At 40.2% G+C, this 11,675-nt stretch overlaps 1 protein-coding gene across 1 annotated transcript in view; it reads left to right on the plus strand.

The window, feature by feature from the left end:
• The window catches only part of LOC132780195 (zinc finger protein 541), a 36,049-nt gene extending 25,346 nt beyond the window's left edge, over positions 1 to 10,703 (plus strand). Inside the window, exons 11-18 of the mRNA XM_067462245.1 lie at positions 1,542 to 1,684; positions 1,775 to 1,878; positions 2,432 to 2,507; positions 3,309 to 3,397; positions 5,081 to 5,218; positions 6,717 to 6,898; positions 9,480 to 9,660; positions 10,412 to 10,703. Of these exons, the coding sequence (XP_067318346.1) occupies positions 1,542 to 1,684; positions 1,775 to 1,878; positions 2,432 to 2,507; positions 3,309 to 3,397; positions 5,081 to 5,218; positions 6,717 to 6,898; positions 9,480 to 9,639 (892 nt within the window). The 3' untranslated portion in view covers positions 9,640 to 9,660; positions 10,412 to 10,703. The remainder of the gene's footprint in view (positions 1 to 1,541; positions 1,685 to 1,774; positions 1,879 to 2,431; positions 2,508 to 3,308; positions 3,398 to 5,080; positions 5,219 to 6,716; positions 6,899 to 9,479; positions 9,661 to 10,411) is intronic.
• The last annotated feature ends 972 nt before the right edge of the window (positions 10,704 to 11,675 follow it).

The raw sequence follows: 11,675 nt of genomic DNA on the forward strand, positions 1-11,675 counted from the left end.
GGCATTTCTTAAGGTTGGCTCTGCATCTTGTAGTGCCGGAGCGCAGTCTGTTCAGCGCCTTCGAAGTCACCCAGGAGGGAATGCTGGTCATAACATTTCTGCTCATTTATCACTTTTTCACCTCTGTCCTGGATGTCTAGACTGAAGAAAGATACTGTCTCTTTTGTCCCTCATTTGTAGGTATTCTATCATTTAAAATGTCTTACATCCAAAAGGCCAGAATAAGTAAACAGTTGTTTTAATTCAGGCATCATGCGAAATTTTGGAACACCTGGAGACCTTGCTTTTAAATTTTGTTCTTTGTTTGATGTACGAGGGTTGAATGAAAAGTAATGCCTCCACCTTCGTAACTCCTCAACAGATGGCAGTACTGGTATGCGGCAGGTACTGGCTTGTTCAGTAGACTTTCCTCTACAGTTCCATTTTGGCAGAAAACCTTAGCATTGAACAGTTGTGTTGTTGAAGTATGGAACCCTACACAGATGGTCGGTCAATGTGACTTAAGCAATGTGCAGTCATTTAATTCTTGATAGCAGAAGGTGTCACCCCAAATAAATAATAATAATAATAATAATAATAATAATAATAATAAACTTTATTTATACCCCGCCACCATTTCCCCAATGGGGACTCGGAGTGGCTTACATGGGGCCAGGCCCGAACAACAATTACAATAAAGAAAATCAAAACACAACCGAAAATGCAAACAATAAACAACATCATAATTACATAAAAGATATGAATACATAACAATATAAGAATTACATTAGACACAGGCACAGAGATTCATCAGAGAATGCAAGCTGTTTATGGTGATTGTGTTGATGTGAGTACTGTGTGTCGTTGGGCGAGTAACTTTAAAGATGTTGAGGTGGGAACATCTGACTTGCTTGACAAACAAAGAGTTGGACGTCCTGTGACAGCAACCACGGAGTTTCACAAGCAAAAGGTTGACAGATTGATTCAGGGCGATCGACGTATCACTCAGAGAGAAATTTCAAGCATAATTGGCATTTCAGAAGAACGTGTGGGTTACATTATTGCTTTGCTTGGCTATCAGAAGATCTGTGCATGGTGGGTACCCAGGATGCTGATGCCTGAAATGAAAGTGCACAGACTTTAAACTTCAGAGACTGGATTTCACCACCGTACGACATCCTCCATACAGTCCAGATTTAGCACTGTCTGACTTCTATCTGTTTCCGATAATGAAAGAATATCTGCGGGGACATCATTATGCTTCTGATGAAGACGTTGAGAGAACTGTGAGACACTGGTTGCGGAAACAGAGTGTCGACTTCTTCCGTGACAGCTTCAGGAAACTTGTTCATCGTTGGCAGAAATGTATCCAATTGTCTGGTGATTATGTGGAAAAGTGAATAGTGATAGCTAAAGAGCACATTCTCCATTTGATTTATTAAAATATTCCCATCCAAACCCAAGTAACGAAGGTGGAGGCATGACTTTTCATTCAACCCTCGTAATTTTAAACCTGTCCCCTGGTTCACAGAGTTTATCCTTGACTTCTTCTGTCATTCCAGCCACATTAATATTGGAAGTCGGTTTCAGGCAGAAATCCCTGAGCTCCGGGATCGGTCATCAATGGAAAACTATGAGCACCCTGCTTCACTAATGTGGAAACCGTGGGGTGATATCACAACTAACACGGAAACACAGAACAAAGGTGGGGTGGTCATTTCCCCCCCTCCAAAACCAAAATTTCCCCCCATAATCCTCAAACTCAGAATGTAATAATTGAAACAATGTTTTGCAGTGGCAGACCTATTGAAATTGGCCTGCTCCAGCGCAATGCCAGGAGGAGGGACCAACACAGAGCTAGCTATCCATTGTCTGCATGAAACCCAAGGAAACATTTTGGTGAGATGATGTACATTCACTGTGTCATTGAGAATGTCAGGTCATTGGGTTGTAAAGTGTTGCACTTCAGAACAGGAGTAGCCCTCTGATTTTAAAACACCACACATTGAGTAGGAAAAACTAGCCATCCCCTGCCACACATTGCTGTGTCCCACTCTGGTGGTCATGGGGGTTCTGTGTGGGAGGTTTGGCCCAATTCTATCTTTGGTGGGGTTCAGAATGCTCTGATTGTAGGTGAACTATAAATCCCAGCAACTACAACTCCCAAATATTCTCAGAGGCTTGAAGAGCCATGTCTTCAAATCCCTACGAAAGTAGGACAGTGTGGGGGCCTTCCTGATCTCCCTGGGGAGTGTTCCAGAGGCGGGGGGCCACCACTGAGAAGGCCCTCTTCCTCGTCCCCACCAACTGCGGTTGTGACAGTGTCGGGACCGAGAGGAGGGCCTCCCTGGCAGATCTTAGAGCCCGCGTCGGTTCATGGGGGGGGGGGGGATGTAGTCACAAAGATTACTGTTTGGTGAAAGTTTCTGAGTTTCTTTCCAACAATTCCCAGGAAGCACTGAAGATGCTGTTACTCAAAGGACCACAGAAGCCACCTTCTCACCCTCTTGCCAACTATCATTACTCAGGTAAAAAGGATTTGCCTAAATTTGATCAAGGCTTAGCCATAGCATTCCTAAAACCCATAGAACAGTGTTTCTCAACCTGGGGGTTGGGACTCCTGGGGAGGTCACGAGGGGGTTTCAGAGGGGTCACCAAAGACCATCAGAAAACATCAGAACCCCCTTGGCTGAGAAGGCTGAAGATCTCTCTTGCCTGCAATTCACTTCAAAGCATAGGGGTTCTGTGTGGGAAATTTGCCCAATTCTATCATTGATGGAGTTCAGAATGCTCTGATTGTAGGTGAACTATAAATCCAAGCAACTACAACTCCCAAATGTCAAGGTCTATTTTTCCCCAAACTCCACCACATTTGGTATTTTGAGTATTTGTGTCAAATTTGGTCTAATCCATCATTATTTGAGCCCATGGTGCTCTCTGGATGTAGGTGAACTACAATTCCAAAACTCAAGGTCTATGCCCACCAAACCCTTCGGCATCCCTATGACTTCCTCTCACATATTTATACATGGCTATCATGTCTCCTCTCAGCCTTCTCTTCTTCAGGCTAAACATGCTCAGCTCTTTAAGCCACTCCTCATAGGGCTTGTTCTCCAGACCCTTGATCATTTTAGTCGCCCTCAGTCACACTTAAACTTAGAAGTCAACACACTTCTTCTAGTTCTCAAATGTATTGATAGACCTATTACTATGATTCCAAAGGAAGTCAACAGACAAAAACAGGGCAGCAAAGATTTTAATGTTATGAGTATGATAAACCATCAAGCAGAATGTCTGTGCTTATAATTTGTCTCTTGTTGATACTCCAGGTTCACAACTGTGGACTACAGCGGAGAAGCAGTTGTTTAAGAAGGCTTTTGCCACACACAGAAAGGATTTTAATCTCATACAGAAGAAGGTAAAATACGAGTGGCGAGTTCATTACAAAGTAGTCATGTGAGGTCCCATACTGATACCAAATGAGAGAAGCAAGCCATTTTCCAGACTATTTCCTGTCACAAATTGAAAGGGTTTTATTTGTTTTATCTGAACGCTTTTCTGCATGTTGTGTTTTAAAAATACCGTATATACTTGAGTATAAGCCTAGCTTTTCAGCCCTTTTTTAGGCTGAAAAGGACCCCCTCAGCTTATACTCGAGTCAAATTTGTTTATTATTTTACTCTGTTATTATTATTTTATTATTATATTTATTATTTTACTCTATTATTATATTTACTATTTTACTCTATTATTACTGTTATTACATTTCCATTATTTTACTCTATTATTATTTTATTACATTTATTATTCTACTCTATTATTATTATTATTACATTTATTATGTTACTGTATTATTATTATTGCATTTATTATTTTACTCTATTATTACTGTTATTATAATTTCATTATTTTACTATATTATTTTTATTCCATTTATTATTTTACTCTCATTATTATTGGATACGTAAGCACATTTACATTGAAAAAGGTTAGAAGATTGGTTTAATCAGTTAGACAGTCTTATCTTAAATTACTGTTTTATGTAAATATTCCAAAATATTTATTTATTTATTTATTTGCTATTTTTATACCTCACCTGCTTTCACCCCCGAAGGGGACTCAGAGCAGCTTACAAGTTATCCATATATACAATATATTATATTATTAACATAGAACAATATTAGTATTGTATATTATATTGTACTATACCACTATAACGCAATATTATTAGTAATACTTACATGTAATATATAATATACAATTATTATATTGTATTATTATTAGTATTATATTGTATTACATTATAATATTAAGATCAATATTATAGGTATATACAATATTATATTATTAGCATAGCATGATATTTGTATTATATATTAATATAATATCCGATGCCACTATACTGCAATATTATTAGTAATATTACATGTCATTTATAATATACAATTATTATATTGCATTATTATATTGTACTAGCCGTCCCCTGCTAGTGTTGCTGTGTCCCAGTCTGTGTATATGTGTTTTGTGTGTGTATATATATGTGTGTATATATATTGGTATATATGTGGTTTTGCGCATGTGTTGTAATGTATTTTTTGTTTTTTGGCTATTTAAGTGTCTTCTGCTGTATTTTTATGAGTGATGGTCACTTGTTGACATTTTTATTTATATAGATTATGTTACAATATTATTATCAATATGATATGTATGTTAAATATTCAAAAGCATTTAACCGACTGATGCCTCAATTAATGTAATTTTATTGGTATCTGTTTTTATTTTGAAATGTACCTGTAGCTGCTGCATTTCCCACCTTCGGCTTATACTCAAATCAATACGTTTCCCCATTTTTTGTTGCAAAATTAGGTGCCTCGTCTTATATTTGGGTCAGCTTATACTTGAGTATATACGGGTACTCATCCAGTGAGCTTTCATGGCAGATTTGGAGATTGAATCCAAGTCTGTAGAGCCATAATCCAACACTCATCCACTGCACTAGACTGGATCTCCACAACTTGTCTGCTGTATATAGGAAACTAAGTTAGTTGTTCCTTCTATGCTCACTTCGAATATTTATTTTTCCCCTTTTCTCCTTTGATAGATACAAACTAAGACCGTTTCCCAATGTGTTGAATACTACTATAACTGGAAAAAAGTATTAAAATTTAACTCTGGCCGAGCATACATGGCAGAAAAGAGGAAGAGAGAGCAGGATGAGGTAGAAAAGGATGAAGAAAAGGTAGAGAAAGACGGCTGGGGGTCTGGCCGGTGCTTAAAGAATAGATATAAGTTCTCCCCTTTCATATACAATGTTCCTTCTATTTCACATAACTTTGCAAGGATTTTTTTTTTACTGGTTGGTTGTGTCCTTTGAAATGAATACTTAGCCACATTTTTTGTGTGTGTCAAAGTGACTTGAGAAACTACAAGTTGCCGGGCCAGATGTAATAGTTAAAATTTTATGTAAATGTATGTTGTTTATATGCAAATATGTGTTGTTTTATGTATTTTTTGTGTCTGTCAGGAGCAACTTGAGAAACTATTAGTTGCTTCTGGTGTGAGAGAATTGGCCGTCTGCAAGGACGTTGCCCAGGGGGCGCTCGGATGTTTTGATGTTTTACCATCCTTGTGGGAGGCTACTCTCTTGTCCCCGCATGGGGAGCTGGAGCTGACAGAGGGAGCTCATCCAAACTCTACCCAGATTCGAACCTCCAACCTGTGTCCTGCCGGCACAAGGGTTTAACCCATTATGCCACTGAGTAGTGAGCCAAGTTTGGTGCAGATCCATTGTGGGCTGAGTTTAGAATGCTCTTTGATTGTAGTTCAACTATAAATCCCACAAATTATAACTCCCAAATGTCAAAGTCTGTTTTCCCCAAACTCCACCACATTTGGGCATATTGAGTATTTGTACCAAAATTGTTCTAATCCATAGTTATTTGAGTTCATGGTGCTCTCTGGATGTGGGTGAACTACAACTCCAAAACTCAAGGCCCACCAGACCCTTCCAGTATTTTCTCTTCGTCATGGGAGTTCTGTGTGCCAAGTTTGGTTCGATTCCATCTTTGGTGGAGTTCAGAATGCTCTTTGATTGGAGGTGAACTATAAATCCCAGCAACTACAACTCCCAAATGACAGAATCAATACCCCCAACCCCACTAGTATTCAAATTTGGGCGTTTTGAGTATTTGTGCCAAATTTGGTCCAGTGAATGAAAATACATCCTGCATATCAGATATTTACATTACGATTCATAACAGTAGCAAAATCACAGTTATGAAGTAGCAATGAAAATAACTTTATGGTTGAGAAGCTGTATTAAGGGGTTGCAGTTTTAGGGTTGAGAACTACTGCCCAATATATATATATATGATTGTTTTTAAGGGTTTTTAGTGCTGTTTCGTGTAAAATTGTGATGGATGTTGTGAATCTTTCTAAGCGCCCTTCCACATAGCCCTATATCCCAGGATATCAAGGCAGAAAATCCCACATTATCTGAGTGTGGACTCAGATAACCCAGTTCAAATCAGATATTGTGGGATTTTCTGCCTTGATATTCTGGGATTTAGGGTTGTGTGGACGGGCCCTAATTTGTTTGGTTCTTTCTGCATCTTGCCCAGAGAAACTATTGTTCCTGGATCATCATCGCAGGTGGAGTACATTTAGTTGGAGAATTGGAATGAGTTCAGTGAGTTCGTAAACAAACAAAAGCATTTCATGACTTTGATGAATTTCAGATTATGTGCAGCCCAAAGAAAAGGCACTGCCCGCTGCCTAAGCAGGAGAATAAAGTAAAGGCAAGGAGTTACAAAAAGCCAGCGCAGAGCACCGTCAGCCCAACCTGCAGCCAGAAGGAAACTCTAGATAGGTCCAGAAGCGCAGGCAGTCAGGGTGTGTTCCCATGCAAAGAGTGCGCAAGGTAGTTCAGCTGATTTATTGTGCGTCTTTTGACAAGTCTAGTTTTGTGCATCAGTTTGCCTGTCTTCTTTTTTCCTTGGGGTGGCTCACTGTGACAGTTTGATTAACTCCGTCATAGTTCAACATATTGTTTCTGCTCTGTCTGTCAATAAACCTTCTCTTTTAAAAAGCTTGAGGAGAAAAGGAAAGACTCTCTAAGATGGGATTTTGTATATTTATTTATTTACAGTATTTATATTCTGCTTTTCTCACCCTGCAGGTGACTCAGGGTGGATTACAATGCACATATACATGGCAAACATTCATAAGTCATGCTGAGGATATTATTTTACTCTGGCTAGAGAGTACTGTGGCACAGCTGGCTAGGAGTCAGCTGCATTAAGGTCACTACTGACCGAAAAGTCATGATTTCAAAGCCAGCCTGAGTCGGAGTGAGCTTCCGACCAATTTGTGTAGCTTGTTGTTGACCTTTGCAGCCCAAAAGACAGTAGGAAATTTAGGTACCACTTATGTGGCTAATTTAACTAATTTACGACGCCATAAAAATTTCTAGCAAGCATGCAAAGAATGAGGAAGTACTTCATCAGGGTCACAAACGGACGGTGAAGCGACAGCTCCCCTGGTGGCCAGAAGCTGGAATGTTAAATAGCCCCTAAGTGTCTGTCTGTATATGTTGTGTGTCTATGGCATTGAAGGTTTGCCATGTATATGTACATTGTAGTCTGCCCTGAGTCCCCTGCGGCGTGAGAAGGGCAGAATATAAATACTGTAAATAAATAAATTAATTAAAAAATATGATTTTACTAAATAGACAGACCCAGAGGCAATTTAACATTCCAGCTTTCCGGCTTCATGAGGGTATGCTTGATTCCGGCCACAAGGGGCGCTGTTGCTTCACTGTCCACTTGTGACACCGAGTCCTTGATGGAGTACTGCCTCATTCTTCTACAAGCTGTTGGAAGGTTTTTTAAATGGTTTTATTTTATTTTTTGACGCAAAAGCATTGCATAAATTAGTATAAAACTGATAAAAATAGAGGGAGCGGGGTGGTTAAATATCTTTTGACCAAAAACGGGCAACAGCAATGGCATTCCCTGTAGCCTCCAACAACTCTTCCTCTGTGCATGAGGCAGGGCACAGTGGACAAGCATACAGATGCGGAGATGTCTCTTCTGCTCCACAGTCACACAAGGTGTGGGATACTTCTAGGTCGTGCCATTCTGCCAGGCTTTCTTTTGATCTGCTCATTCAATTTCTGAGTCTGTTCAGGGACTTCCACATTGCCCATTCTTGGTTTGCCCCTGGAGGACAAAATTGTAAACATTTTTATGGTGTCATAAATTAGTTAAATTAGCTTCCCTGGCATAAATTTCCTACTTGACAGATGCAAGTGTCTTTCAGACTGCTGTCATGATGCCAGGGCTCTGCCTTATTCAGGTAGAGATGAACGAAACAAATACCCAGTTTGTATCCAGCAGTTTAATTAAAATAGCACTTTCTGGCTGTTTTATTAGTCCAAAATATAAAACAAGGACTGCACTCAGCTACAGAATATAAAACAAAAACAACAAACACTGTTGCAAGTTCAAGATAACTCCGTAGTCAAAAGGTCCCGTCCAGTGGTCAAACACCGAAAGTTCAATAAACAAAATCCAGGGATCAAGAGTCTATACCAGGGATCCTCAGACTTTTCAAACAGAGGGCCAGGTCACAGTTCCTCAAACTGTTGGAGGGCCCGATTATAATTTGAAAAAAACATGAATGAGTTCCTATGCATACTGCACATATCTTATTTGTAGTGCAAAAACACTTAAAACAATACAATAATTAAAATGAAGAACAATTCTAACAAATATAAACTTGTTAGTATTTCAGTGGGAAGTGTGGGCCTGCTTTTGGCTGATGAGATAGGATTGTTGTTGTTGTTTGCTTTCAAGACTTAGGTTGACCCTGAGCAAGGGCCGGGTAAATGACCTTGGAGGGTCGTATTCGGCCCTTGGGCCTTAGTTTGGGGACCCCTGGTCTATACCATAGTCAAAAGCCAGTCCAAAGGTTCAAGGTTTCCAGATTCCAAAGGTTGAGGAGACAGGTCAGGACACCGAAAATCCACAAACCTGGGGGGAAACCAGCAGCATCTACCACCAAGATAAAACAAATACTTTTCTCCTGAAGATCAGTCCCAAGGCTAGCTCCTTAAATCCAGAAACACCCAGCTGTAATCTATCTCTTGTATACCTCCACCCTTAATTGCTTTCACCCATGAACTCTTACTTACAGACTACTCAACCTTTTAGAACTAAGACTTACATTAACCCTTCCATCACCAACTGCTAGGCCTGCCACCACCAACCACCATCAACTGCAGAATATGATACATGACAACTGCATAGGTCAACAGCAAGTTAGACTATTCATGGTCGAGAGCTCACTCCGACCTGGGCTGGCTTCGAACTCATGACCTCTCGGTCAGTAGTGATTTAATGCTGCTGGCTACTAATTGGGCCACAGCCTGGTATATATTATGTCCTAGCACTGTAAGACTGCTGAAAAATCTTGGCCTTTATCCTTCTGCCTGCATCTAGAGTTTTTGACAAGATAAAGAGCCGGAACGCTCACATGAAGCGCCATCGCCTCCAGGAACAGATGGAGCCCACGATAAAGATTAAGTGGCCCATAAAGCATCCGAAAAACGAGCCAAAGAAGGAAGAGAGAAATTTGGGTGCTGACTTCATACAGTGGTAACTGGGGAAGCACCATTCCAGGGTAAGTATGTTGGTAAACCTGTCCAACCCAAGGAACAAAATCAGAAGGATGTATTAGGGTTTGTTTTGGTTTTTTAAATCATGTAGTATCTGTTTATTTGTGTGTATATAGCAGTAGTTCCCAACCTGTGGTCCATGGGCCATCTGTGGTCCGCAAGAACTAAAATATGGTCAACGACCTTACCGTTGCAATGAGAGCTCAATTGCCTAGTTTCCAACATACATCCCAAACTTTGAGGATGCCTGCCATAGATGTGGGTGAAATGTCAGGAGAGAATGCTTCTGAAATATGGCCATACAGCCCGTAAAACTCACAACTCAGTAGTCTTGTTTCAACATTATTACAGTATTTTGAATAAGGCAGTGTTACCGTTTGACGAACGTATATGGCAAAGATGCTAGCAAGGTTAAATAACAATAAAAATTGTGGGTCAGTATACTTGAGGCCTCTGTAGGTACTGTTTGCTATTTGGAGAACCCATTTTTAAAAATAGGAACCTAGACTTGCGAATCCTGGGGGCTACATGCAATCTGTGGCATTCAGTACATTACTTAAACCTGACATAGAAAAGACAGTGTATAAAGCCTGCTTTAATTTCTAATTATGGAGTTAAAAGAATTCTGTATAATTATCAGTAACTAAAATAGCTTTTGATCCATTGTTGGGATAGTTGTTCAAAAAATAATGTATCCAATGCGATTGTATGAGTAACCCTCATTCTCTTCCCTTTCTCTGCTCTTTTGTCTTTCAGGGTTCTGGTATGTATGTATATATATATATAGGAAGGAATAGATCAATCACTGAGAAATCACCTTTGTATTTAGTATCTTTTTTGGGACTGATGTTTGCACAGCTGCTTTTTTTAATTCACTACATAGTATTTTGGTTATTGTTGTTTTGTATGCACTCACAGTGTTGTTTATTAAATTGAGTTCCTCACTGAAAGTTGTTAATCTAGAATATGTCTTTATTGTAAGTCACATCAAAAATAAATAAAATTTTCAACCTTTTGTGCTGTTTGCCTCATTGTAATGGAGTGGGGACCAGACATCTGAGTGTATGGATTTCTCCTTTCTGGAGCAACTGTGTGATATTCGAAGATATAAATAGGTTGCACAATCAAAACATGGAGTATAGAGTTTGCACAGTTAACACCCTCGGGATATTAACATGATTTTGTCTTTGGTATAGCAGTCTTGTATGAATAAACCTTTCAAAGTTGCAGTGGGGAAAGGAAAAACCAAATATTTGTATGTGCCCCCAATGATTGGCTGTCAGTTAGATGTACCCTGTGAATCTGTTGAGGTCAATAGAATCAGAGTTGGAAGAGATCACAGGACCATCAAGCACAAAGCCCTCCCGACAGATGGCCATCCAGAGTAGCGTTTCTCAACCTGGGGGTCACAAAGGGGCTTCTGAGGGGTCGCCAAAGACCATCAGAAAACATATATTTCTGATGGTCTTAGGAACCCCTTTGGCTGAGAAGGCTGAAGATCTCTCCACCTATCCTTCTCTTCCTTTTCGGAAACAGATGGTGAATCCTTCCACCAAAAGCCCTCCTCTGCTGTGATTGGCCAGCCTCTCAGCCAAGGGGATGACTGTTTCTGAGACTGAGGGGAGAGCAGGCGTGCTTGGCTCATGGCAGCATGGTGTTGCCGCAAGAAGGTCCTCCATTCATCATATGGCAGGGCTCAGGTTACATTGCAGCAGGTGGTCAGTGGTTTGCTCTTCTCCACACTCGCATGTCGTGGATTCCACGTTGTGGCCCCATTTCTTAAGGTTGGCTCTGCATCTCGTGGTGCCAGAGCGTAGTCTGTTCAGCGCCTTCCAAGTCACCCAGTTTTCTGTGTGCCCAAGGGGGAGTCTCTCATTTGGTATCAGCCATTGATTGAGGTTCTGGGTTTGAGCCTGCCACTTTTGGACTCTCGCTTGCTGAGGTCTTGCAGCAAGTGTCTCTGTAGATCTTAGAAAACTATTTCTTGATTTAAGTCGTTGACGTGCTGGTTGATACCCAA

The sequence above is a fragment of the Anolis sagrei genome, chromosome Y (genome assembly GCF_037176765.1).
Source record: "Anolis sagrei isolate rAnoSag1 chromosome Y, rAnoSag1.mat, whole genome shotgun sequence".
In the NCBI taxonomy this organism is placed as follows: Eukaryota; Metazoa; Chordata; class Lepidosauria; order Squamata; family Dactyloidae; genus Anolis; species Anolis sagrei.